At 48.0% G+C, this 23,999-nt stretch overlaps 1 protein-coding gene across 1 annotated transcript in view; it reads left to right on the top strand.

Moving 5' to 3' along the window:
* The window catches only part of Slc2a9 (solute carrier family 2 member 9), a 119,940-nt gene that overhangs the window by 16,596 nt on the left and 79,345 nt on the right, over window positions 1-23,999 (top strand). The window contains exons 3-5 of the mRNA XM_041636279.1: window positions 4,553-4,713; window positions 15,172-15,296; window positions 19,306-19,451. Coding sequence (XP_041492213.1) covers window positions 4,553-4,713; window positions 15,172-15,296; window positions 19,306-19,451 — 432 coding nt within the window. The remainder of the gene's footprint in view (window positions 1-4,552; window positions 4,714-15,171; window positions 15,297-19,305; window positions 19,452-23,999) is intronic.

The following is a 23,999-nucleotide window of genomic DNA, read 5'->3' as shown; positions in this document are numbered from 1 at the left end:
ATTATCAGTACCGTGGACTTGAACAACAGAGCTGCGTGGTCTCACAGCTCTGTAGTCCAAAAGTCTAAGATCAATGTGTTGGCAGTGTTGGCTTCTTTTGAAGGATGGGAAGGAAGGTTCTAGTCTGTTCTTTCCAGTAGCGAGTCATCAACCAGGGCCCAGAATTGCTTTCTCTGGCTATACCCGAAAGAAAAAGCACATGAACAGAATTGCTATGAGTAGCATCCTATGGTTAGGATAGGATGCAGCCTTAGGATAAGGACAAACTATGGAAGGCACAGAGAAGCATCAGGAAGGTCCTGCATTCTGACTGAGTTCCTGAGCCACTGGGCTGCCCATTCTCCATGCTCACCACCACTGTGAGCTACCATTTAGTTAAGTGTTTTCATGGTTTAGCCGTTTTAAGCAGAAGTTTCCTGTTACTTGCAGCCAAAAGCATCCTTAGGTGATGCAGGGTATTGTCCGCTCTGTTAGGCTGCTATTTCTTTGAGAGTTGGGATTAGGTTTGGTTGACCTCCATGTCCAGTTCAGGACCCGATGTTCAGCACATGTTTGTTGGATGAATCAACTGGATGATGGCAAATGGATGTCCTGTGTGTTAAGGTGTGGGAACTTCGTCGTCAGTAGGGCATACTCTATTTGATGATAATGTGTTCTAGCCAAGAGGTTGTAGATCTGGGGAACAGAGAGAATGAAAAGAAGATTGATACCTCCCAAGGAGAAGATGCCTTCCCTCCATCCATGCTTCTTCCCTAGCCTTTAGAACTTGTACATGTGAAACCTGGAGGTCTTCGGTTTCTCTTTCACATTCTTCGATATCCCCCCTTTCTAAACCTGCAGCCCGTCACCCAGCAAGTTCTGTCTACCCTACTCCCAGGTTCAGTCTCAAATCCACCCACATCTGCCCAGTGTTTAGTCCAGGACTTCATGGTGTTTGGGAGGCTGCACGGGTCCCAACACTTCTCTCAATGGGACACCCAGTTCCTCTCTACCTCCCTTCTCCCTCATTTCCACCCTGTAGCCAGAGGGATCCTGTGAAAATGCGAACACACCATGCCCATCCCTTGCTCTAAAACCCACTCTACCTATAGTAAACTGCAAGGAAGCCACAATTAGGATCAGGATCCTTCAATCACTTCCACCTCCACCTGCCCTTCTTATCTCACCCCCCCCCCCACCGCCAACTCTCTCTCCTTCTTTGAACACCTATGCCTTTCCCCACCTTGCTGTCTTGATTGTGTGGGTGGATATGTGTGTGTTTGCACATGCATGCATTCATCATCTATGTGAGCATATACATATATGCGTGCAGATGTGGGTGTGGAGGCCAGATGTCAACGACCTCCTCCGCTGTTTCTCAGGAGCTGTCCATTTGGTTTTGCTCATTTTGAGGCAAGGTCTCTCCTCGGCTTAGGGCGTGCTGATTCAGTAGCCTGGCTGGCTAGTTAGGCTGGATCCACCAGTTTCTGTCCCCCGTGCCAGGATCACAAACATGTGCCACTGTGCCAGATTTCTTTCTTAAATATGGACTCTGGGTACAGAACGCAGGTCTGCATGCTTGGGTGTGAAGTGTCTTACTCCACTTCCCAGTCCATACATGTTGTTTCAAATTCCCTCCTTCTGGAACATGTCTCCATTGTTTCTGTTTGTGTTTACGTGTTAAAGGGACTATATACATATACTCACAAAAGAATACAGAAGGCACGAACATGTCTCTCATGCATGCGTTCACCCACAGGATGAAAGGTTGCTTGTAAGTCTAGAATGTATGTTGTCACCAACTGGGTGATGAGCCGAAGGTCCTGAGGGAGCAGTCATTTTTCACAGCATCGCCCATGACAGCCACTGGCCTGGCATTGAAGGCATTTCTTCAGAGTTTGTCACCTGTGTGGAACTCCATCAGCAGACTCAGTTCTGCTTCTCTGACTCTTAGACATGGAACCATCGTGTGGTTTCCTCCACTTCCTTGGATGGCTGTCATAATGTCAGCATCTGTCTCTGCACGGAGCCATAGTTCACTTATGTTTGTAACTGAAGTGCTTCCCGTTCTGATTGTTCTATAGTTTGTTTATCTGTTCTTCCATGAACATCTGGGATTCTTGTTCTGGGGTTATTATGGACAATGGACATTTGAGGACGTATATCCTAGGGCCTGTAGGAAAGTCGTGCAATGGAATTTTCTAGAAGCAGATCTCTGAGCTGGTCATTAAAGTATCTCTGTCTAAGTGGAGTTTCTATGAGCTCCGTTCCAGCACTTCTGATTTGCTTCATGCTCATATTTGCCCCTCACACCAACCCCAGGTCAGCATCATCCTTTCACTCTGGCAGGTGAAAAGTTGTTGCATCACAAGCATAGAGCTCGGTCTGGGAGAGTCAAACCCAGCTTTTCCTGTACTGACGTGTGCTAGCTGCGCTGAGGTTTTGTGGGCCCACATTAGTAGCAGCGTATGACTGTGAATGCACTGGGGAGCCCACCAGCCTGTGCTCCAGTACAGCCACAGTGATGGTGATGGGGTGGATGTCTAGACAGAGCTCACTGTGGTTTCTTTGCATGTCACTTTGACTAATGGTATGGAGTCTGTGGTTGCCTAATTGGACATGTGGATATAGTTTAGGGTCTTTTCAGGTCTTCTGATAATTGTTAATTAATTTGTCTTATTTTTAAAAAACTATTTTTATGTGCAGGTGTGTTTTGTCTGCATACAGGTCTGTGAGCCACTTCATGCAGTTCCTGATTCGACCAGAAGAGGGCATCAGATCCCTTGGAACTGTAGTTAACAGCCGGTTGTGAGCTGTGGGTGCTGGGTATTAAACCTGGGTCCACTGGAAGAGAAAAGTGCTCTTAAGCACTAAGCCACCTCTCTAGTCCTGTCTTTGTCTTCTAATTGATATTTTAGAGTTCTTTATGTATTGTGGACATTTTCCCTTTGCAGCTATATGCATTACAAATATGTAAACACGGTCTATGGTTTGTCTTCATTTAAAAGTAATTTTTTTTTTTTTTGGTTTTTCAAGACAGGGTTTCTCTGTGTGTAGCCTGTCTGTCTTTCCTGGAACTCACTCTGTAGAACAGGTTGTCCTCGAACTCACAGAGATCTGCCTGCCTCTGCCTCCCTGAGTGCTGGGATTAAAGACATGCATAACCACTGGCAAGTTTAAAAAGAATTTTAATTGTTTTATTTATTTATATTTATTTGTGGGTGTATGCTATGATACACGTGTGGAGAGCAGGGACCATTTGAGAGACTCAGTTCTATCCTCTTTTACTATGTGGATTTCAGGGATCAAACTTTGGTCTTCAGGCTTGGTGGCAAGCACCTTCAGCAACAAAGGCATTTCACTAGACCCTTTTCTTCATTTTCCCGAAGGTATCTTTTGGCGAAAAAGAGATTTAACTTTTGACTCAATTAAGTGAACACTTTTCTTTGCTGTTTATTGTCTTTTCTGTAACATAGCTTCGCTATTGCATGGTGGTACTTCTGTTAGAAGTGTGTGCTTTATTTTTTAAAAACATTTTATTTTATTTTTTATATATAGAGTGCTCTGCCTGCATGTACATTTACAGGCCAGAAGAGGGTGCCAGATCTCATTACAAATGGTTGTGAGCCACCATGTGGTTGCTGGGAATTGAACTCAGGACCTCTGGAAGAGCAGTCAGTGCTCTTAACCTCTGAGCCATCTCTCCAGCCCGAAGTGTGTGCTTTTAACATACTTCCAAGTTGTTGTGTCAGGGGCCAGCCTCGACGAAAATACTTTTCTCCAGAGTGGAGGCGTGGGGATTTAGAAATAGAGTAAAGAATATGAAGACGTGAATGAAAATAATAAAATGGAGAAACATATAGGATAGCATTGGGAAGGAATTTCTCAGTGAGTACTGAAAATTCACCCATGTTTAATTTCCAACTGCTTAAAATACCCCTGACCCCAAAAGGTAGGAGTAAGACAAAAGACTGCATTAACATGATACAAGGAAATGAACAGACCAATTGAAGGTCTATGTTCACCAAGTTCATGCCCCAGACTCACTCCCTTGACCAAACACTGTAAGCAAACCACTCCCTGGGTGGAATCCCAAGTTATTTCCATAAAGAGAACTGGAACTTAGTTGGGTCCTTAGACTTTTAGGTAGAAACCAACTACTTCCTTATTCCAGGAGCACAAGACCTGGCAACTAGCCACACCTGGTGACAACAGCCTTAAGAGAGCAGAACCCTGATTTACAACTAGTTGGAGGCTTTGTTTGAAGTGGAAGCAAAATAATGAATGAACTAGAAACAAGTCCCAAACTCTCTGACCTTTGGCCTCTTTGGGTCTCCACTGCATAGTGACATCAGAGTTTAGGTCCAGATCTGCTTTGACTCCCAGGCTTCACACTCCCCAAAAGAGTCACACTGTAAGGACCATTCCCTATATTTGTTAGAAGAACCCAATGAGGCCCAGTGCAGAGTTCTGCGAGGGGCCAAGCATGATGAACCAGCCCTGTAAAGACCCTTTTGATTCACTTCCAGCACAGGCAGAGCAGAAGGAAATAACTCATCTCGTTTCCTTTCAGTATATCAAGGACTTTTACAATGCAACCTGGTACAGAAGGCGTGGACATCCCATAGACCCCAATACCTTGACCCTGCTCTGGTCTGTGACTGTGTCCATATTCGCGATTGGTGGCCTGGTGGGGACGCTAATGGTGAAGACCATCGGAAAGTTTCTTGGGAGGTCAGTCCGGGCATTGTTTTTGCTTGGGGGGGGGTCCCTTCTATAATAATAATAATGATAATAATAATAATAAGGCACCTGCATCATTATCAGTGTCCCAGCAGGCAACAGGGTTCCACACAGTTTAACTGTAGAGGCTTTACTGCCGAATGGGCAGAGGGAAGAGAGAGTACCAACATCCGGGATTATTGGGTGGTACAGGGACAAATGATGCAGAAACTGGGCAGTACCCAAGTGAGGGGAGCAGGGAAGAAAGGCCAGCATAGAGCAGGGAGGGGCATGGTCTAGGTCTGGAGAACTGGAGAAACCCAACAGAGACTTAGGGGTTTTTCCACAGAAGCACAGTAAGACATTCAGGATGTCTTTCACCATATGACTGATGGACACTTGGGGAATTTCAGGTTGTTCCTGTCACCAATAAGACTGCAGTAAATTAAGTAACAAAAACTCCAGGTTTTGAGCTGGGGAGATGGCCCAGTCAGTATGTCTCATGAGTATTATTACCTGAGTTCAGATCCTGAGAATCCACATAAAATGTCAGGTGTAGTGGCACATTCTTGTCATCCTGGGGATGGCAAGACAGGAGGCTGAGATGGGAGGGCTCCTGGAAGCTTGCGGGCCAGCTAGTCTAGCTGACATGGTGAAGCTCCAGACCAATGAAAAACGCTGTCTCAAAACTGATGGAACTACCTGAATTATAATTCTGACTTCCACATGCAATCACACAACAGTGCACCCATGTCCAATACACACATATACATGTTGTAAGAGTCCCCTTGTTTGTTCTCAGCTGCTCAGCCCCAAAATAACCACACAGAAAACTGTATTAATTAAATCACTGCTTGGCCTATTAGCTCTAGCTTCTTATTGGCTAGCTCTTACATCTTATTTTAACCCATTTCTATTAATCTGTGTATCACCACGTGGCTGTGGCTTACTGTCAAGGTTCCAGCTCCTCTGTCCCCGTGGCGGCTACATGGTGTCTCCCTGACTCTGCCTTCTTTCTCCCAGCAATCAGTTCAGTTTTCCTACCTAGCTCGATTCTGCTAAGCCACTGGCCGAAACAGCTTTTATTAATTAATCAATGAAAGCAACAGATATACAGAAGGACTTCCCACATCATACACACATACACACACATGCATACACACATATACACCAGGCACACATACATACACAACACATACACACACATACATACATACACACACATAAATACACACACACACACACACACACACACACACACACACCATTTAAATTCCCACCCAGGCCCTCTCCATCAGATCCACTTCGCTCTGTTTGCCTCATTCCTAACTTATTTGTGCCACGAATCCTTTGTTTTCTCTGTCTCCTTTCTGATAACAACAGCCTCGTGTGTGGGGGGGGGGGGGCGGGGGGGGGGTGCTGAGGTGAGCAAGACAGTCTCTGTAAGTTTCATGTCTGAACTTGAATCCTGACTTTCCCCACTGCCAGCTGGATGACCTTGCCCAAGTCATCTAACGTATTCAAAGGGCAGGACAGTGGCTCCCACTGAGGAATGTTACAGCTGCTGGAGAGGAGTAGAGGGAGAATGCCATGAAAAGTGCCCCCAGTGAACAGAAGCCATGTGTTTGTGGTCACCTTGTCATCCATATAGAGTAGCTGCAAAACATTCACACAAACTAGAGCGTGGATTCACCCAGAAATTCTCTCAGACACTGAGGTTAGAGTAACACTCCTAAGAAGGGTCCCACCCATTCCTTCCCACGCTGCCTAGTGTCCCCAACAAAGAGCTCTTTAGAACACTGATGTTTCAGTAAGAATCTCGGAAGGCCTTGTTGGCGACATCCATGTGGTGCTGTGAAGGTATATGGTGCTAGGGGGAAGTTCTGCTGTTTCCTTTTCCCCAAGGCCAGGTCCAGAGCAGTAACTTCTGGGCTCTTGGTACTAGGGAAGCACAGCCATTGCCTAAGGCAGTGAACAAAGTCCTTGGAGGTCTTCCAATGCTCCAGATATTCCCACACTCCCTTGTTCCATCTGCTCTGCTCTGCTCTGGTGGGTCTATGGATGGGAATGGGAGGTCACAGGGGTCAGGTGCTGTGTAGACCCAGTTAGCCCACGTGTGGCTAATATAGTGGGAATGGTACACAATGGCCCGACCCTGCCTCTCTCCCCAGTTCTAGTGGATCTTGGGTAGGGTCTCTGCTGGCAGCAGCACTGTAAAGTCTGTGAGCCATAGGCACACAAGGAGATTGCATCCAGATGGTGCCACTGGCCAGGGTCCCCGAGATGCTGTTGCTAAGCCTCTGGCCCCATGCCAGACCTGTCCACAGTCCTCCTGTCTACCAAGACTGTCAGTCATCCCTGCTCCAGGATCTGTGAACTGTGATGTCTACCCCACCTTGCTGTGCACCCCTGCCTTAAAGACTGTTCCTTAGGGGGGTTCTGCACCCAAGCAATGGAATAGAGGAAGGTGCTGTGGGATTGGGGGCCAAATTTCATGGCTCAGTCACCGGCTATGGAACTCAAGATTCTGCCACCTCATCTTCTAGCCCATGCTTTCCTCACACATAGCTTTATGACCTTCAACAGCTCACAGCTGTGAAGCAGAAAGAAAGCAAAAGGATAAATGTGTTTGTGAACATCTTAAACACTTTGAACTTCTAAGCAATTGAGTAATCCTCGTTTTAGCCCAGTGGGACCGTGTGAGTGGTGCTGCTGAGACCAGATGAGAAGGCCCTGCTCACTAAGCCTCAGCCACTCCAGCCCCTTTTCCTCATTTTGGGAATCGAGGCTAAATTGAAGTTTAGCTCGGATAGCTGTTGGGAGGATAAGGAGCAAAGACAAGGGGAAGGCTGCTACTTCTTAGCTTTCTTCTAGAGCTGGTGCTCCATGGACCACAGGACAGTTACTTAGCAACCCACTCCTTTTTCCCCTGCTTTACACATTGTGAACCCGACGCCCTGTGAAACTCCATGGCTCATCTGCACTGCAGAGTGGGACTGGTCTGAAGTGCAGGGCTAAGTTGACCAAGCACTGAGTTATGTGAAATTCCTCCTGGGGTTGTTAGGGAGGAAGAGGAAGCCAGATCGTGGTGAGGGGCTGAGGGAGAGCATCAGCAGCCTGGGTGGGCCTTAAAGGGTGTTCTGATGAGTGATTAGGAGAGAAGTTCAGTAGGACTTGGTTCTCCGCTCAAGTTGGGCCTGGATGGTGGTGATTCCAGCAGCTGGGTGGGGACTGGCTAGTGGTAGACCCAAAGTCTTAGGGAGTTGGCGGGAGCGGTGGCTGGGCCACAATAAACCTCTTTGTTCAGAGAGCAGTGGAGCCAGGAAAGCTTGAACAGCCAGGAACAGCCCTGGAGAGGGGTCATATCAGCTTAGGCAGACCCCAGATATACAGTTTCCACCTCATCAGGAGCCTCCTGCTGAGAGAAATCTGTGGACCAGCCCTTTGTTTGGCGTCATCTCTTGCCTCTGCAGTAGCCACAGACCCCTTCTTCCCTCATCACAAAGAACATCAGGTCTTCTCAGACATGGCCACAGCATCAGCTCTGGACTTGATGCTGGTGTACAGAGCACAATGCCTGTCTGTGCTCTATGAGCTACCCTACAGTTCGCGAGCTTCGGGCAAGGGGCTAGAGATTGAAACACACAAACACACACAGACAGAGAGACAGAGACACGGACATTTAGTCACTGGTAAGAAGCCCTTTATTCAATAGCACCATGGAGGCTTATACACCCAACAGTCAGGTGGGCCGACAGGTGAAAACCTTATCCTCTGATCCTCAAGGCCAAGGCAACACGGGCTCGTGAAGCAGAGCTGGTAAACTACTCTGACACAGCTTTCAGTAACTCAAATCAGAAGGAAAGTAAAGATCTCTAGCAGGGAAGAACAGCTGGAGGCCAGGACTCCAAATGGTCCCAACACTGGTGGCTCATGTGGTGTCTATAAATTACATGAACTCTCTTACCCAACCTGGTTCGCAGTGGCATGTAAATAAAGTAAGGGCATGTGTGAGAACTGCCGCAGAGATTAAAGCAATGTTCGGTATAGCGCTTCTCCTAGCAATCGGCTAGAGTCAGCCATCATGACTCCCATAGCCATGTGAGATGTGAGCCCCACTATCACAAATGGGGCCCTTCCTGATGTGGCTCACAGTGCTCAATGGAGCAGAGTTGTTGTTGTTGTTGTTGTTGTGTGTGTGTGTGTGCATGCATGCTCTTGTGTACGTGTGTGTGTGCATGCATGCTCTCGTTTGTGTGTGTGTGTTTTAAACTATGCTAGAATTGTCCTCATTGATCATATCGTTGAATCTGGCTCTTACCTCTGGAAATAGGTAAAAGTAAGAAGCAAAGCAAGAAAACCCACATGTGCTTTGAAATCCTGGGTCAGTTCTCAGGCAAGAACATCTATCTAAGGGCTAGAGAGATGACTCAGTGGTTAAGAGCACTGGCTGCTCTTTCAGAAATCCTGAGTTCATCCTAGCAACCACATGGTGGCCCACAACCATCTCTAGTGGCATCTGGTGCCCTCTTCTGGCATAAATGTGTACATGTAGATAGAGCACTGATACATAAAGTAAATAAATAAATCTAAAAAAGACCATCTCTCTATGCAGCACACACGTCTGAGTGCTGCCAGGATGGATGGGGCACTCTATGGACACACAGGTTTGTGAACAAGAAATGCAGAGCTCCTGAGGTCCAAGGCTGCCACTGGGACAGAGAGGTACACTAAGAAGTTCATCTGCAAGCCCTCAAGGTCCCCATAAGTGCTGAGCATGAGTGACAGGCTCAAGTAGAGGCAGCTGGCCTTCCAAGGTGAAATTCTATGAAGTATAGATAAGCAGACCTACCTCAGGGAGCAGCTATGAGGGCTGGACGTGATGCAATTTACCCAAATTTGCCTGGTGTCTCATGTCACTCAGGAAGGTCTTTGAATGCCTGTCATGGATCCCAAATCAAGTTGGCTTAAGCCCCAAAGGGAATTTGTTGGAACACATAACTAATGTTGAACCAGCCAGCTCATAGAATGTCAAAAGAAAACCCAAATGATCTGTCTCTTTCCTCCATCTCTCAGCCCTGCCTTCTCCTGTCAATCTTTCCGTGGAGGGTCAGCATAGATCAGCATCGCGATCCCTCTCTTAATAATTACCTTAAATTAAGTGCCAGGTGCTGGCCTGGGACGATGGCTTAGTTGGTAAAGCACCAGCCATGTGGGCACAAGAACCTGAGTTCAGAATCCCCAGAACCTGCATATAAAGCCTGGAGTGGTGACTGCCTCCTGTAAGTCCAGCCCAGGGGACTGGGGAAGAATGGACAGTGGAAAGTGACGGAGGTTGACACTCTTGAGTTCATATGGACTCTTCAACATGTTCAGCCATGCTTAGCACAGCAGAAGCACATGCTTCCTAGGGTAACCTTTAACCACTGTGCTCTATCGAGCACATAGAAAGAAACGAAGAACAGGAGAATTCAAGCCAGGAAAACAGGAAAGGATGATTGATGCAGAGCAAGATACCATCTTGGCCTATCATGGCTTTAGAGTTGCCACAGGACCCGTGGAGGCAGACGGCACACACACACACAACTTGTCCATTCACTAGGGCGCACTGACAAGTGCTTCACAAATGTAAACCAGAATAGGAAGCCTTCCACCCACAAATCCCGAGCCTGTAAAGGCTGAGCCTGTAGAAGGCTGCTCTCGGGCTTTCCCTGACCTGCCCTTATCCAGTTCAAGTCTCCTCATGCTGAACCTTTCTCAAGGACCCGCTGCCCATCACCTCCCACCACCCCCCACTTTTCCTCTCTGCTTGAGAGCTAGTGATCTTCTGAGTCACACAGGGAAGAGCAGACACCATTGAAGAAGCATCCAGCAGTGAATCGGGCACCATGGGCGGAGTTGCAGGGGACTCTTGGATTCTGCTCTCAAAACTGATGCCCCTTGTTTGTGTTGCTATGTTCATCCTTGGGAGAAAATGGGAACGTGATGATTAAAGTCTACCTTGGAGCCCCAGGGAGTCGTCAGCTTTGAGAATTATTTGCGAATAAGGTTTCCATCCTCTCTGGGAGGCTGTCAGGCCGGGGCTATTTTGGGAAGGAAGATTTAATATGATGAAGTTGCTAGAGGGGGTGCGTCCCTGTTTGCAAACGCTTCCTGTCTGACTCAGATGTGACTAACATTTCCTGCAAGGCACCAAAGACGCTGCTGGGCACAGTGCAGAGGTTCAAGCTAGAACCTCAGAAGACATCTTGGCCTCTCCCTCGCTCTTCACCTCTGTCTGCCCAGCAGCGAATCCCAACAGGTCTGTCTTGAACATATGCTGGGATCTTGATGCTTCTCACAGCCTACCTTGCTGTCAGCCTGGCCAGCGTTGCTCACACTGCTGTGATAGCTCCTCCAATGACCTCCTGACTCCACTCTGCCCCCTCCTGGCCATGAACTGCTCCAAAGACCGAGCAGTCTTATTAAAAGTCAGGCCAAGTTGATCCTTTCTTTGTCATCTGTGGCCACCTCCTTCGCCAGGGGTGGAAAACTCACACCTCCTGGTATCCCAGCGCACTCCCCAGGGACACCTCTGTCACTCCTCTCTACCTGCCCACTTTCTGCTGCTGCCTCCCTGGTCTGCCACTGTCTCCAATTATACTGACCTCCAAGATGTCTGGCTGTTCCTGGCTAGCTATCCATCCCTCCATCACACCTTCACTCTCATGCTGTCTTTCAAGACAGACTTCCTGGTCCACTCTGTGCAAAATGATACCCCCTTCCCTGCTTCAGCTGTTTTGACAGCATCAGTCCAACTGGCATGTAATATGTTCTGTGTTGTTTATTGGGAAGACTTTAGAATAAAGATGTCACTGTGTTTGTCCTATAAGCCTGAATCTAGAGTGGTGCTCAGTGCTCAGTTCTGTGTTGAATGAATGGATGTTTGTAGAGAGAATAAATCCTATTTGTGAGTGACTATGGCAGATAAATGTGCAGGCAGATTGTGTCATGGTCCCTGGGGTGCTAGATCTTCCTTCAGCAGTGTGGTCTTGACTAAGTTGCTTGCAGGTCTGTTTTCTCAAGATTATCCAACTTGAAGCCAGAGGGGGAGGGCTCCATGGTTAGGACCATTCCATGCTCTTTCAGAGAACCTGGCTCCAAGTTTCCAGCACATGCATGGTGGCTCACAACTGTATATAACTCCAGCTCCAGAGGATCTGATGCCCTCTTCTGGACTATGCGGGCAGCAGGCACTTATGCAGTGCACAGATATAAACACACACACAAAAAAAACCCCACACACTTGAAACAGTTATATAACTCACAAGGTGACTTATACAGTGAATATACAGTGTTTAAGGCTGCACAGTGAAGCTCGGGTTTGTTAGGTAGCATCATTATGATAGCCGCACATCATGCTGGCTTTGAAAGGGTGGCTTGGGAGCATCTCCGTATGAGCTACCATGGCTGAAAGTGTTACCAGCAGGAGGCACCAGAGACAGTTAGTTCACCCTCAGCGCTCTCCATGTTGCCTACGATGTCACTGGCTAACCACACATTCCTGAGCACACCCCTCTCTCACCACACATCAGGTGACTGTCTGTGAGCACTGTTGGTGAGCCCGAGGAGCAGCCAGACTTGAGAGCCACTCACGGAAGACCTACTCCATGGCTTTCTCTCCCACATCCTCCAGCTAAAACACCCACCTTAACGGTGCTGATGTCATGGAGAGATGTCTGTGAGTGAGCTGGGTTTAATTTCTAATCAGGCTTCTTAGTTCTCTGTCCACGGGATAAGCACACACTGTCTTGGCCAGGTCAGAGGACACTGTGTCTCGCCTCCCCGATGAGACTCTACCAATAGGGTTGGGCCTGTGAGGGCCTAAGGGTCAAGACAGGGATCATACATGGAAGTTACAAGGAGAGAATTGTGTTTGTCAGAATTTTGGTGGGTTTTTTTTTTTCCTTTTTCATCCAAGTGTCTCCCATCTCTGGGATGGAAAGTCAAAATGGAGAGGCAGCCTTCCTGGAGTCCGAAGGCCAGGGCCACACACTACAGGGCACAGTTACTAGGAGCACAGCTGGGACCCTAGGGAAGATGCACACTCAGTAATGTGAGCAGAGAGTGTGATAGGGACCCTGTAAGTGACTTCTCCACCCTTCCTTGGGAGGCCTTACACACCAATCCTACAGCAAGGCAGAGAAAGGAGGAAGGATGGAGAAGAAACAGGTTAACAGCAGACACTGTCCTGTTCACACACACTAGCTTCTGTTGTCTGGGATTTTACTTTCCTTGATTATGGTTACTTGAAGTCAGCTGTATTGGGAAATAATAAGTGGAAAATTCCAGAAGCAAACAGTGGATAAGTTTTAGATTAATTGCTATTCTGAATAGATAAATGAATCACACACTGTCCTACTCCATCCTGGGACACAAACTGCCCCGTCATGTAGCATATCTACACACCCGCTAAGCATGTTTAACCATCTTGGTATATCACAAGCACAACTGTTTTCCCATAATAAAGTCTGTTTAAATTAGATTTTAAAATATTAAATCCCATCATTTTTGGCTAATTAACACATCCATGTGGCTTCGATTGCTAAAGGACTCAATGGGCACAAAGGTCAGGGTTCCCTTTTAACACTTGCTCTCCACTCCCTTAGTCCTTTCTGGAGACACCCAGGGCTACAAATTTGGGTGTCTTCACGTACAAAGACAGACACGCAAGTACACACATGCACATAGCACATGCACATAGCACATGCACACAAGTACAGAGTCACACATCTTTTTCCACACATATCGCGGCATGGTTTACACTAAACTCTGCACTTTGGCCTTTCTCTCTTCCTACCACAGAGTATAGAAAGCCCCTCCTGATTTGATTGTGGCACAGCACCCATGTGAACACACTACAGCTTAGTTTACTATTAGTGAACACTTGGGCCGTTCCAACCATCTGCTGCTGTAGGATGCTGTTGTGAGTATCTTGGTACCACTGCCACAGATGCAAAAGGCAGCGACTGTGAGATTGTCGAGGAAGATGCAGAAAGGGAGGGAACTTCACTCAAATGCTTACATGAGGCAGAAGTCACAGAGACAGTTGTCCTGGAGCTCAAGAAATCTAACTGTTAAAGGGAATACTAATTCTCCTTCGAAAACCCTTTGCTTCTCATAAATTACAAAACAATATGAGGCTTCTTAATTTACCTAGTGGTTGTTGCTGCTGTTGTTGGGGAGGTGCAAAGAGAGGGTGTTTCCTAAACTCTTCAACTCCCTAACTCATCAGCATCCTGGTTAACTTGGTATGACATAAGTATGGAAGAGCCCTGCCTCTGTCATATCTGGTGCTCAGCTTAGAGCCTGTTACGCATCAAGGCTTGAACACATGGGAGCTGCTGCGTTGGTTCTGGCAGGAGAGGAAAAGAAAACACAGCCCCCTCACTCCTCAAAGACAGGGCCATTGCAGAATCCAGCTCCCCGCCCCCAAGGAAAGCAGGAATCTCCACTGTGAAGGCTTAAGGACACATTCTTGAAACAGACAGCTATCCCAACACATAGCAGTAAGAGTAATTATTGTCAAGGGAATTTGTCTGGCTCTTTGATGGTTCCAATCCAGCTTTAGATCTGTAGTTCATTAGATCTAAGGTGCCTATAGAGTATTAAAAAATATGATTGTTTTATTGAGGGAAAGGGGAGGACGGAGGGAGGAAGGGAGATTGGGAAGGAGGGAGAGAGGAAGGGAGGGAGGAGGGGAGAGAGGGAAGAGAAACAGAAGGTCCACCAGCTAGAACTATAGGAGGCCACGCAGACTGTCCAGCTGTTGTCTGGACACCACACTCTGGCCTGTTTTTGTTTGCCTTACTTTCCTTGGCCACTGATTCTAGTTTCCAGCTTTTGTCCAATCCCGAGAGGCAGACTAAGTGCCCATCAGAGAGGTGGTACCAGTGATCTGTACCACTCTGAGCCAGCTCTTCAGGGATGCCCTCCTGAGCCTCTAAGGCACTAGCACCCCAGAGCGGCACCTCCCTTTTCAGAGAATCTTTACATAAATCACTCTTCTAACATGGTTATCCAACGCCCCATGCTAACGTCTTTCCACTGGAATACTGAGTGTTTTCTGTTTTTCTGCTTAGCCCAGCTCCTGCATTGTGACTTACACCTTATCTTGATAAATGCTAAATGAAACTCAGAGTTGGTGAAATAAAATCCTTCCACAAGGAATCCATAGCTTTCTAGTTGACAGTGCCCCCTGTCTACCCCATCGTGAACAGAGAAACAGGGAGTGGATGCCAGGCTCAAGGTCATACAGCTAAGACTGGGGGTGACTCATGACCCTAATTTCTAAGGTCATGCTTATTTCACCACCTGAATCTCACTCGATTGACCTTCTGATGGGACCGGTGTCTCTGTTTTGGGGAGGACAGACCCCACTGACATGTGCCTCATAATGCATTGTCCTCATCAAGCCACTTCTCCTTCCAGGAAGTACACGCTGCTGGCCAATAATGGATTTGCAATTTTGGCATCATTGCTAATGGCCTGCTCACTCCAGTCAGGAGCCTTTGAAATGCTCATTGTGGGACGGTTCATCATGGGCGTGGATGGAGGTGAGACTTCAGCCCAACTGGGGAGGAGGGTACTTCCAGGGCTTGTCTGGAATGGGGAGAGGTGCTTGGAGCTCAGACAGACTTGGAAGAGGCCAAGATTCTAGAACTCCACTTAGTAGCTAAATGTCCCTCTACAGAGTGTTATAGCATCCAACTGGAAAAAAAAAAAAAACAAAACAGGCTAGTTTTTACAGTGTGTCTGCTGCCTTCTTTATAAAATCCATAGTCTAGGTGGGAAGACGCGGCTCGCCCAAGGCTTCTGAGCTTCTGACCGTTCAGTCTCCTGTTCATTCACCAAGTGCTAGATTCCTGACTATGCCCCATGTGCTGTGTGCTGGGGAGAACGCAGCCATTGGCGCAAACGGCATCTATTGTGCACAAGGCCCAGGAAGCAAACAAGGCAGGGCAGAAGGCAGGCTAGCAAGGAGGTTTTTGTTTTTGCAGGAAAGCCAGTTAGAAGGACTGGTAAAGGTGAGCAGAGACCAGAATGAGCCGAGACTGAAAAATGAGTGAAAATCTGAGGATCCAGGCTCTCAGCAGAGACGGGAGTGCTGTGGGCCTGACAAGGAAGGTGATTGGCATTTCTGAGGATGAGTGAGGGGCCAAGAAGGCTGGAGCCTGGAGAAGAGGAGAGTGTGGGAGCTGAGGACGAAAGGTAGCCAGAACCAGACAGTGCAGCCCTCAGCTAGGACCCAGTGTTGGTGCCGAGTATGAGGGGAAGTCAGAAAGGGCTGAGAGGGGAGGGCACAGATTGTTTCCTGAGTCAAGGCCACCTCTTGGGCACTTGGGTATAGTGGATCCAGGAGTGGGCTCAGGAGAACCAGGGACAGCCTGCATGACTTGGGCAAGACTGTGTGGTAGGGCAGGCAGAGAGGAGTGGCCAGATTCTGCCCAGGGAGTGAGGTTTACAGATTAAAGCTTTTAGGTTTTTCCCTAAACCTGCAGATCTCTGAGCAAAGTTTCTAAGCCTCAGTCAGCTCTACGTGTTTTATATTCTCAATATTTTAAAATTACTTTTATTGATTTTGTCAGTCTGTATATGTGGGAGCCACAGGATGGCTTGCAGGCTTAGAATTGAACTCAGGTCAAAAGGCTTGGTTGGTGGTAATCACCTTTACCCGATGAGCCCGCCCATCTACTGCATTGTGTACTCTCAATCTTGTCAGCTCAGTTTGGGCTCTCTTTCTCACTTGAGATAGAATCCACGAGTAGAGGGGTCTCACCCAGCAGAGTGGGGTTTCTTCCCATGGAATTCCACGGGCTCTAGAGCACAGCAGGAGGAGGAAGCCTTAACGTGCAAATGCTGTGCAATACATTAGCCACAGTCACTCTGGCCAAAGCAAGGCCCATGATAAGAGCAGACAGAGGTCCAGCTGGGGATGTGCCTGCAGTGGGGCCAAGCACGGCAGCCTTCCTAACTGTCTGAGTCTCCCCCTGCTGCTCCCTGGAGGGACCAAATAGCAAGCCTGCCCTCTTTGGACAATGCCAGAATTATCCTTTGCGTAAAGTGCTCAGTCCAGCAGGAGCCAAGCCTGCCTGCCTCTGCCGCAGGCATGGTGGGGGATACTCTCGTCCTGAGAGCTGCTGCAGCATGCTTGATGCTAAGCTTGGAAGGGGCAGATCCAGGATTGGAAGCAAGACAGAAGAAGGTTGCTTGACAGCCTCACCAATGAGGCCCCTGCTCTGCTTTCTCTGGGGGTTTTTAATATTTCATCAGCCGCTTTCTCCTCGGCTCTGCCTGCCTCGCAGAAGCATGCTGCACTTGTTGCTCTCCGAATCATCACAGCCACAGACTCCAAAACAAACGCCTTTTAGGCCCCTTTCCTGTGAGCTGTTCAGAAAAGAAGCAAAAGAAAAGGAAGAATGGGGGAACTTTTAAAACACACCCTGACTTCTGGAACACAGCCTCCTGGAGCTGTGCCAAGCCCCAGAGATGCCATGCCATTTCTTCTCTCCAAACCATTAGAGCACAGAGAGCAAAACGAGGGCGTTTAAGGTAAGGGAAGAGAGGAAAACTACTAGACCTGAATTAGATCGGCTGTGTGCTTATAATAAAGAATTTAAGTCCAGGGATGGGGACACAACTCAGTGGGTGGAGTGCTTGTCTGGCGTTCATGAAACCCAACCCAACACCATATAAAACCAGATGGGGTGGTACAACCCGCATGGGAGAAGGATGCAGAAAGAGCAGAAGTTTGAGGTCAGTTTTGACAGGCTCCTCTGCCCAGTGAGTTCAAGGCCAGCCTGGTCTATCTGAGATTCTACTTCAAAGCAAAACAAAGAATTTAAAGCCATGTTATTGATAGTCCTGAACATTCTAGAACGTTTGCCTAGTTTCTCGTGGCGCATTTGAGTCAGATTAGAAATATAGGACACCTTTGATTTTTTTTCCCTAGGAGATTTAGAGAAACATCAACATGCTACTTTTTATATAGAAATAATTATGATTCAATATGGCATTGGAGACAAATTCACATAGACCGCAGAATTTAAAGCAGGAATTTTGCATTGGTGGAAGATTGAACTGGACATGGCCCAGGCATGACCTTCCCAGAGCTGCCCACGTTCCCTATGGTAAAGTTTCCCATCGGCCGCAGTAGGAGTTCCCAGAACACAAGCCATGACAGCTACAAGTAGAATCTCCATGGTTCTTGTTGCTAAGAATATGGAAAGTTTCAGAAATAATTAATGTTTTTAACAACCTATCATCCATTATCACCTCATCCAGGTATAATGATGTCGGTAAAGACCTTCTCACTAGATAATGTCGGCCATAGGTAATAGAGGGTAGAGACTGAACATGATTTGGAAGATACAAATCCATCTCCTACCGTAGGAGGGGATGTTGAACTCAAACAGGAAGCATAGGTGGGAATCAGCTTAGGATCTCTGAGAACAGAGGGTTCAAAACAGAAGAACCAAGGTCAGTCTTCAAGGACACAATGGGCTAGAGCCTCACTGAACCCTGAGGTTCACACATCGAGGGGGGATGGATGGCAGGGGGAGGGTCAGACGTTGAACAAGGCTGCTTAGGAGTGGGGATGCTTATTGAGGACCAGTCAGCCTGGATAGATGGTAGCAGGCAAGCCCGGATGCATCAGAGACTCAAACACAGGCTTATCCTAAATCAGGTGGTCATCACGCCACACAATCGCCCTTCTCTGGACTGTCTCGAGCTATCGTATTTTTTATAAAGAATCAGAATGAATTTAGCCATTCACAGTTCAGTCTTGCCCTGCTATGTAGAGATTAGCCTCGTCCCTGAGTTTCACAGTGTTCCGGTGCCCCTCCTATGGCCTCTACACTCTCCTCTCATCACTGCTATCTCTTCAGTGGAGGTCACATGTTCACAAGGCCACTGCATCTCCTGCTCTCTAAGGAAAAGGTCAGCTACAAGCAAATAGCAGTGTTTGCATGCTGAGTATCTGCAGTTCCCTCCTGTCTGCTCTCACCCCTATGGCGCTGGTGAGCTAGAGAGGTTAACGCTATACTGTATTAGTTCCTTTTCTGTTGCTGTGACAAAGATACTAAGACCAAAAGTGACTTGTGAATGGAGTTTATTACAACTTATGGTTTCAGGGTGAAAAGAGTCTGTCCTGGTGGAGAGGCACAGCAGCCAGTGTAGCAGCAGAGGCAGGAAGCTGAGAGAGGACAGAGAACACTGGAAGTAGACAAGGCTTTGAAATCTCAATGCCCGCCCCCAGTGATGTGTTTCCTCCAGCAAGGCTACACCATCTAAACCTTCCAAAAGAGCACCACCCACCTATTGGGGAATAGATGTGCAAATGCTGGAGCCTATGGAGGACTTTTCTCATTCAAAGTACCGCACACACTCATGACTGTGGCCCATACTTCTTCTTCCCCCGTGACAGTTATCACCACCGTGAGCTGACATGCGCTCTCCCGTGGTCTTGGTGTCGTGGGCAGGAGACACATCAGCACCTGTAAGTGCTCTTCCTGTGACCACGTGTGAGCCAGGGCCTCTCTCACTGCTGTGTCTTTTCCTCAGGCATCGCACTGAGTGCGCTCCCCATGTACCTCAATGAGATCTCCCCCAAGGAGATCCGAGGCTCACTGGGCCAGGTGACCGCCATCTTCATCTGCATCGGCGTGTTTGTTGGGCAGCTGCTGGGCTTGCCTGAGCTCCTGGGAAAGGTACGTGTGGCTTTTCGGACAGCCATAGCTGCTTTCCTCTCATTGTTACCAGGCCACAGGGAGCCCTTAGAAGTCTCCTCTCTGAGGTGGCGATTCCTGAGGGCTCGTGTGGCACATATTCATGGACACATTCTTAGAGCATAAATATTACACAAAGACTCAAACCTTAGGTTCAAGTCCACAGCTCATTAACCAATGACAACAGCTAAATGTGCATTTATACAGGCTTTGCTCTCTATGCTTGGGGGTTGGAGAGATAGCTCAGCAGTTAAGAGCACTGGGTGCTCTCCCAGAGGTCCTGAGTTCAATTCCCAGGCAATCACATGGTGGCTCACAACCATCTATAACGAGATCTAGCGCCCTCTTCTGGCCTACAGGCATAAATGCAGGCAGAATACTGTTTACATAATAAATAAATAAAATCTAAAAAAACTATATGCTTCTTACCCGAATATTTGGTTAGTTGTAGTTGTGTTGTTTTCATAGGATCGTGACATACCTATGGTTCTGTAAGCTTGCTTTTTTCATTTTACACATCTTTGTGTGTCTTTCCAAGAAATTCACTAACTCTACCACAATCTTGAGTTGGTCTTTTTTTTTTCCCTAAATAATTGTTCAGTCTTCTAATTTGCCTTGCTGTATGAGGAACAGGAAGGATTAGAATCTCAGCTCAACAACGTACTTACTTGGTGGGCTTGGCAAAGAATTATGTTCATCTAGGTTGGTATAGAGTGAGGTAAGCCTTAGAGCATGCCCACGTGAGGGTTAGGGAGTAGACATGGGGTCTGAGAGAGGAGAAGGCACAGAGACAGGATGAGACAACGGAAGAGGCCTCCAGATGAAAGCAGTGTCTGTGGTAGTAACTGAGAGGGTCTGGCACCAAGAGAGCAGGAGTGAACCATGTGGGCGAGGAAGATGCATGAGGAGGGCGAAGGTGAGGGGCTGCTCACTGAGCCCAGCAGGATACTCCAGGGAGACTGCAGCAGGGCGGTGGTGGTGTAGCCAGGCCCATGGCAGAAGGGGCTATGAGGAGGTAAAGGAAAGGGAACAAACTGGAGTGGGGAGGATGAGGCTGGCTCAGAAGTCCAGTAGGAGTCCGTGGCTGCCGGCACATGGGGCCAGAGCCAGCAGTGTCTGGGGTTAGGGAACTGTGCCTTGGTCAAGAACTGGAAGGAAACCGAGTCCATGGTACCTACCGCCTGTGATGGGTGAGGGGGATGGAGGGTGGCCCAGATGCTTCCTGGGTATATAGAGGCCTCTCTGGGCCTCCTCTGGGACGAGTGCAGGAAGGAGGAGGACAGGATGCATCAACTCACGACTAACACAGCCAAAGACTGACTGCTCTGAGTACTTAACAGTGCTCGATGCCCACAGCTCTTAGCACCTGGGTACGGCAACAAGACAGCTTAATGAGCAAGCACACCAGGAGGGTGCTCATGGGCAAGGATGCTTTCTTTCTTTAGTGAGACATCCAAAGCCTAACCATTGCCTCCTGCCTAGATCCTGCCTACAGCTTAGAACCTGGAACTGAGAGATGGACAATGCAGGACTCAAGGGATTTCACATGTCTGCTCGGCAGCACTGGTTTCTCTGGGATGTTCCAGCTTAGGAAAAAGGGGTCGATTCTGCATGGGCTTCTGTGCACTGCCCGACCTCACAAGCTCTGGATCCAGCTCCTATCTTACTCAGTAGAGATTCCATAGGTCCACTATGTGGAGATCAAAAGACAACTTTCCGTGACGGGTTGAACTAGGCTCTCGGGTTTGCATCCAAGCTCTTCCCCTGGGGGAGGCGTCCAATCTGCCTTTAGCCTGTGCAGGGCTCCTTACATCTCAGTTGGACCAAATTGTCTCCGAGCCACCTGCCTCTCACCTCTCTGTGTGCCTTGTCTGGAGTGGCTGCTGGTACATTCTTGTTTTCCTCTTTTACAAAACCAGAAACAAGGCCTGCTCTGTACTTCCGGTTGTCTAGTGCCTAACAATTTCCATAATTAGTGTGAATGTGTGGAAACTGTCTGTCGGGGTGAGGTCTCACATTAAAAGGTTCGTTTGCTCTCTCTGTTTAAAGATATTTTTAAGTTCCCAAAGTGAACATTTGTCAGTGACAATAAAAACAATATAACAACTACGGCCCGAGCCCTTACAGCATAAAAATGTATATTAAAGCTAATAAATACCATACTTGTTCTCCAGGGATTAAAACGGTAAGTGCTTGCTTTGCTGGACTCTAACTTCCTTGTGGGTCATCAAACCTTTCAGATGTCAATGCTGAGGCCTTTCTGTTAGCCCAGGCCCTCCTGACAGCTCCGACTTCATTCATTCACTTAGTCAGTTAACAAATGGTTAAAACATTGAGCTGGATGCTGGAGTCCAGCAGTCAGTACTCCAGATACATTCCTCTTAATGAGGCTTTATAGACAGCAAGAGCTGTGTGACCGTTAGCAGGTCACCCCTTCCCCAGCATTCTTGTTAGCAGGCCTGGCTCAAAGTCCCATATCCCCATGTCCCACCTAAATACCATTTCCTCTGGGAGCACGTTGTCCGAGAAATCTGTCCTCAGAGCACCTTGTGCACCGGTCTCTCCTGTTCTGTGGTTTCTGTTTGCTTCCATGTTTCCTCTGCCCTGGGGAGTGCATCTTGCTGATGGTTGCTAGAGTCCAGAGGTGTCAAGCTTATCCACCCCCTCAGCAAGTCTAGGAAGCCCCATCGGCTGTGTGCCAGCTGCTGGAGCTGGCTGCTGCTACTGCAAACATGGGTAGCCAGACTAGACGCTGCACTTATGGAAGCCACAGGGAGACAATTAGCAGTGGCTGGCAGATGATGGAAGAAGCAGGACGCTGGCCTTGCAGGGGGAAGAGTGGTTTTCCTACGGAAGAAATATGAAATGAATGTGATAAGGATAATTAGGGTTTGTATTGGCCAGGGCTGGAGGCGGGGACTAAGTGAAGAGGAGCCGGCTAAGCAGAGAGAACAGTTTAGAAAGACCCTTGTTTAGAGGCAGAAAGACCTCCACTGGGCGGGGTCCCTTTGCGTCCCTTTGCTCAGGTCTTGGCCACCTTCTGTCTCTTGTCATTTTGATAATGGCCATTGTAAGGGTGGGAGGTGATACTTCACTGTGATTTTGATTTGCATTTTCCTGCTGATTAGTGGAGTTAAGTACCTCTTCAAGTACCCATTGGCTGGTTTTAAAATTTTCTTTTACTTGTTAATTTTATGTGTGTGTGTGTGGTGGTGGGGTGGGGGTTGTCCTGAGATTATCTGCCTGTACCAGGTGCACACAGGTGCCCTTGGAGGTCAGAAGAGGGCATCAGATCACCTAGAACTCTTACACCAGTATGTCCAGTTTCACCAGCATCTCAGCCAAGACCAGAGGGCTTGCCCCAGTTAAGCAGGAGCAGATGGGATTGGAGGAATCAGTGAGTGATGGCCTGTGGCAGCTTAGGAGGAGTCAGTGAAATCTCTGAGTGGCTGACCTGTTAGCCAGGTAGAGTAGTAATAGTACAAGATCCCAAGTCAGGAGCCAGAGTGGAGGAACAGGAGCTTTTTAGGGACCAAAGTGACAATGAATGGCTCAGGTTAGAGACCACCGGGAAGGAAGCAGAGTTGACCAGAGCAAAGGCAGCACCTCTGTTCCCAGGCCGCTAGTGCTGCCCCTGGAATAGCAGGGCACATCAGCTGGACTCTGGCATGTTGGGCCAGCAGCTGTGCCCACCGCCTCTCCTGGCCAGCGTAGAAGGCACTTATTCCTGCAAGCTGTCTTTCCCTGTGTTAATTTTTTTTTTAAATTATTGCTGTGATAAAAGAGCAGAGGAAAACATCTTAAAGGAGCAAACATCTATTCTGGTTCATGAAACTCAAATTTAAATTTCAGAAGTTTAGTCCATGGTCAGCTAGCTGCATCACTGAGGGCTTGCTTGTGTTAAGGTAGGACTTAATGACAGCATGCACGGTAGAGATGCATGGTAGAGATGCACGGTAGAGGAAGATGCTTCCCTCAGTGCAGTGAGGAGGGAGGGTGGGAAGGGAGGGCGAGACAGAGAGATAAAGAGGGAGGGATGGAGGGAGGGAGGGAGAGAGAGAGACCAGCAGGGAGAGACACAGACAGAGAGATAAAGAGGGAGGGAGGAAGGGAGAGAGAGAGAGAGAGAGAGAGAGAGAGAGAGAGAGAGAGAGACAGACAGACAGACAGAGAGACAGAGGGTAACAAGATCTATTCCTCAAAGGCATTGCCCCAGTGATTCCAACTATATACATGTTAATTCACTGGTAAGGTCAGAGTCCTCGTGGGTCACTTTCCCAAAGTGTTCCCTGGGAACACTATACTGGGGATCAAGCCTTCAACACATGAGTCTCATTCTCAGGGGGACAGCACCTCCAAATCCTAATATTCCCCATCAAATTGGATTTTCTAGTCTGAGCTGACTCTGGCTGGAACAGTGGTTCTCAACATTGTTTCCTGATGCTGCGACCCTTTAACACCCCCCAACCATAGGATTATTTCAGTGCTACTTCATAACTGTGGTTTTGCTACTGTTATTAATTGTAATGT

Source organism: Microtus oregoni, unplaced genomic scaffold (assembly GCF_018167655.1).
Source record: "Microtus oregoni isolate MIOR12 unplaced genomic scaffold, Mior012 000049F_ref0000343, whole genome shotgun sequence".
Lineage (NCBI taxonomy): Eukaryota > Metazoa > Chordata > Mammalia > Rodentia > Cricetidae > Microtus > Microtus oregoni.
The sequence above is the reverse complement of the archived record's forward strand: the minus strand, read 5'-3'. Positions and strand labels throughout refer to the sequence as shown.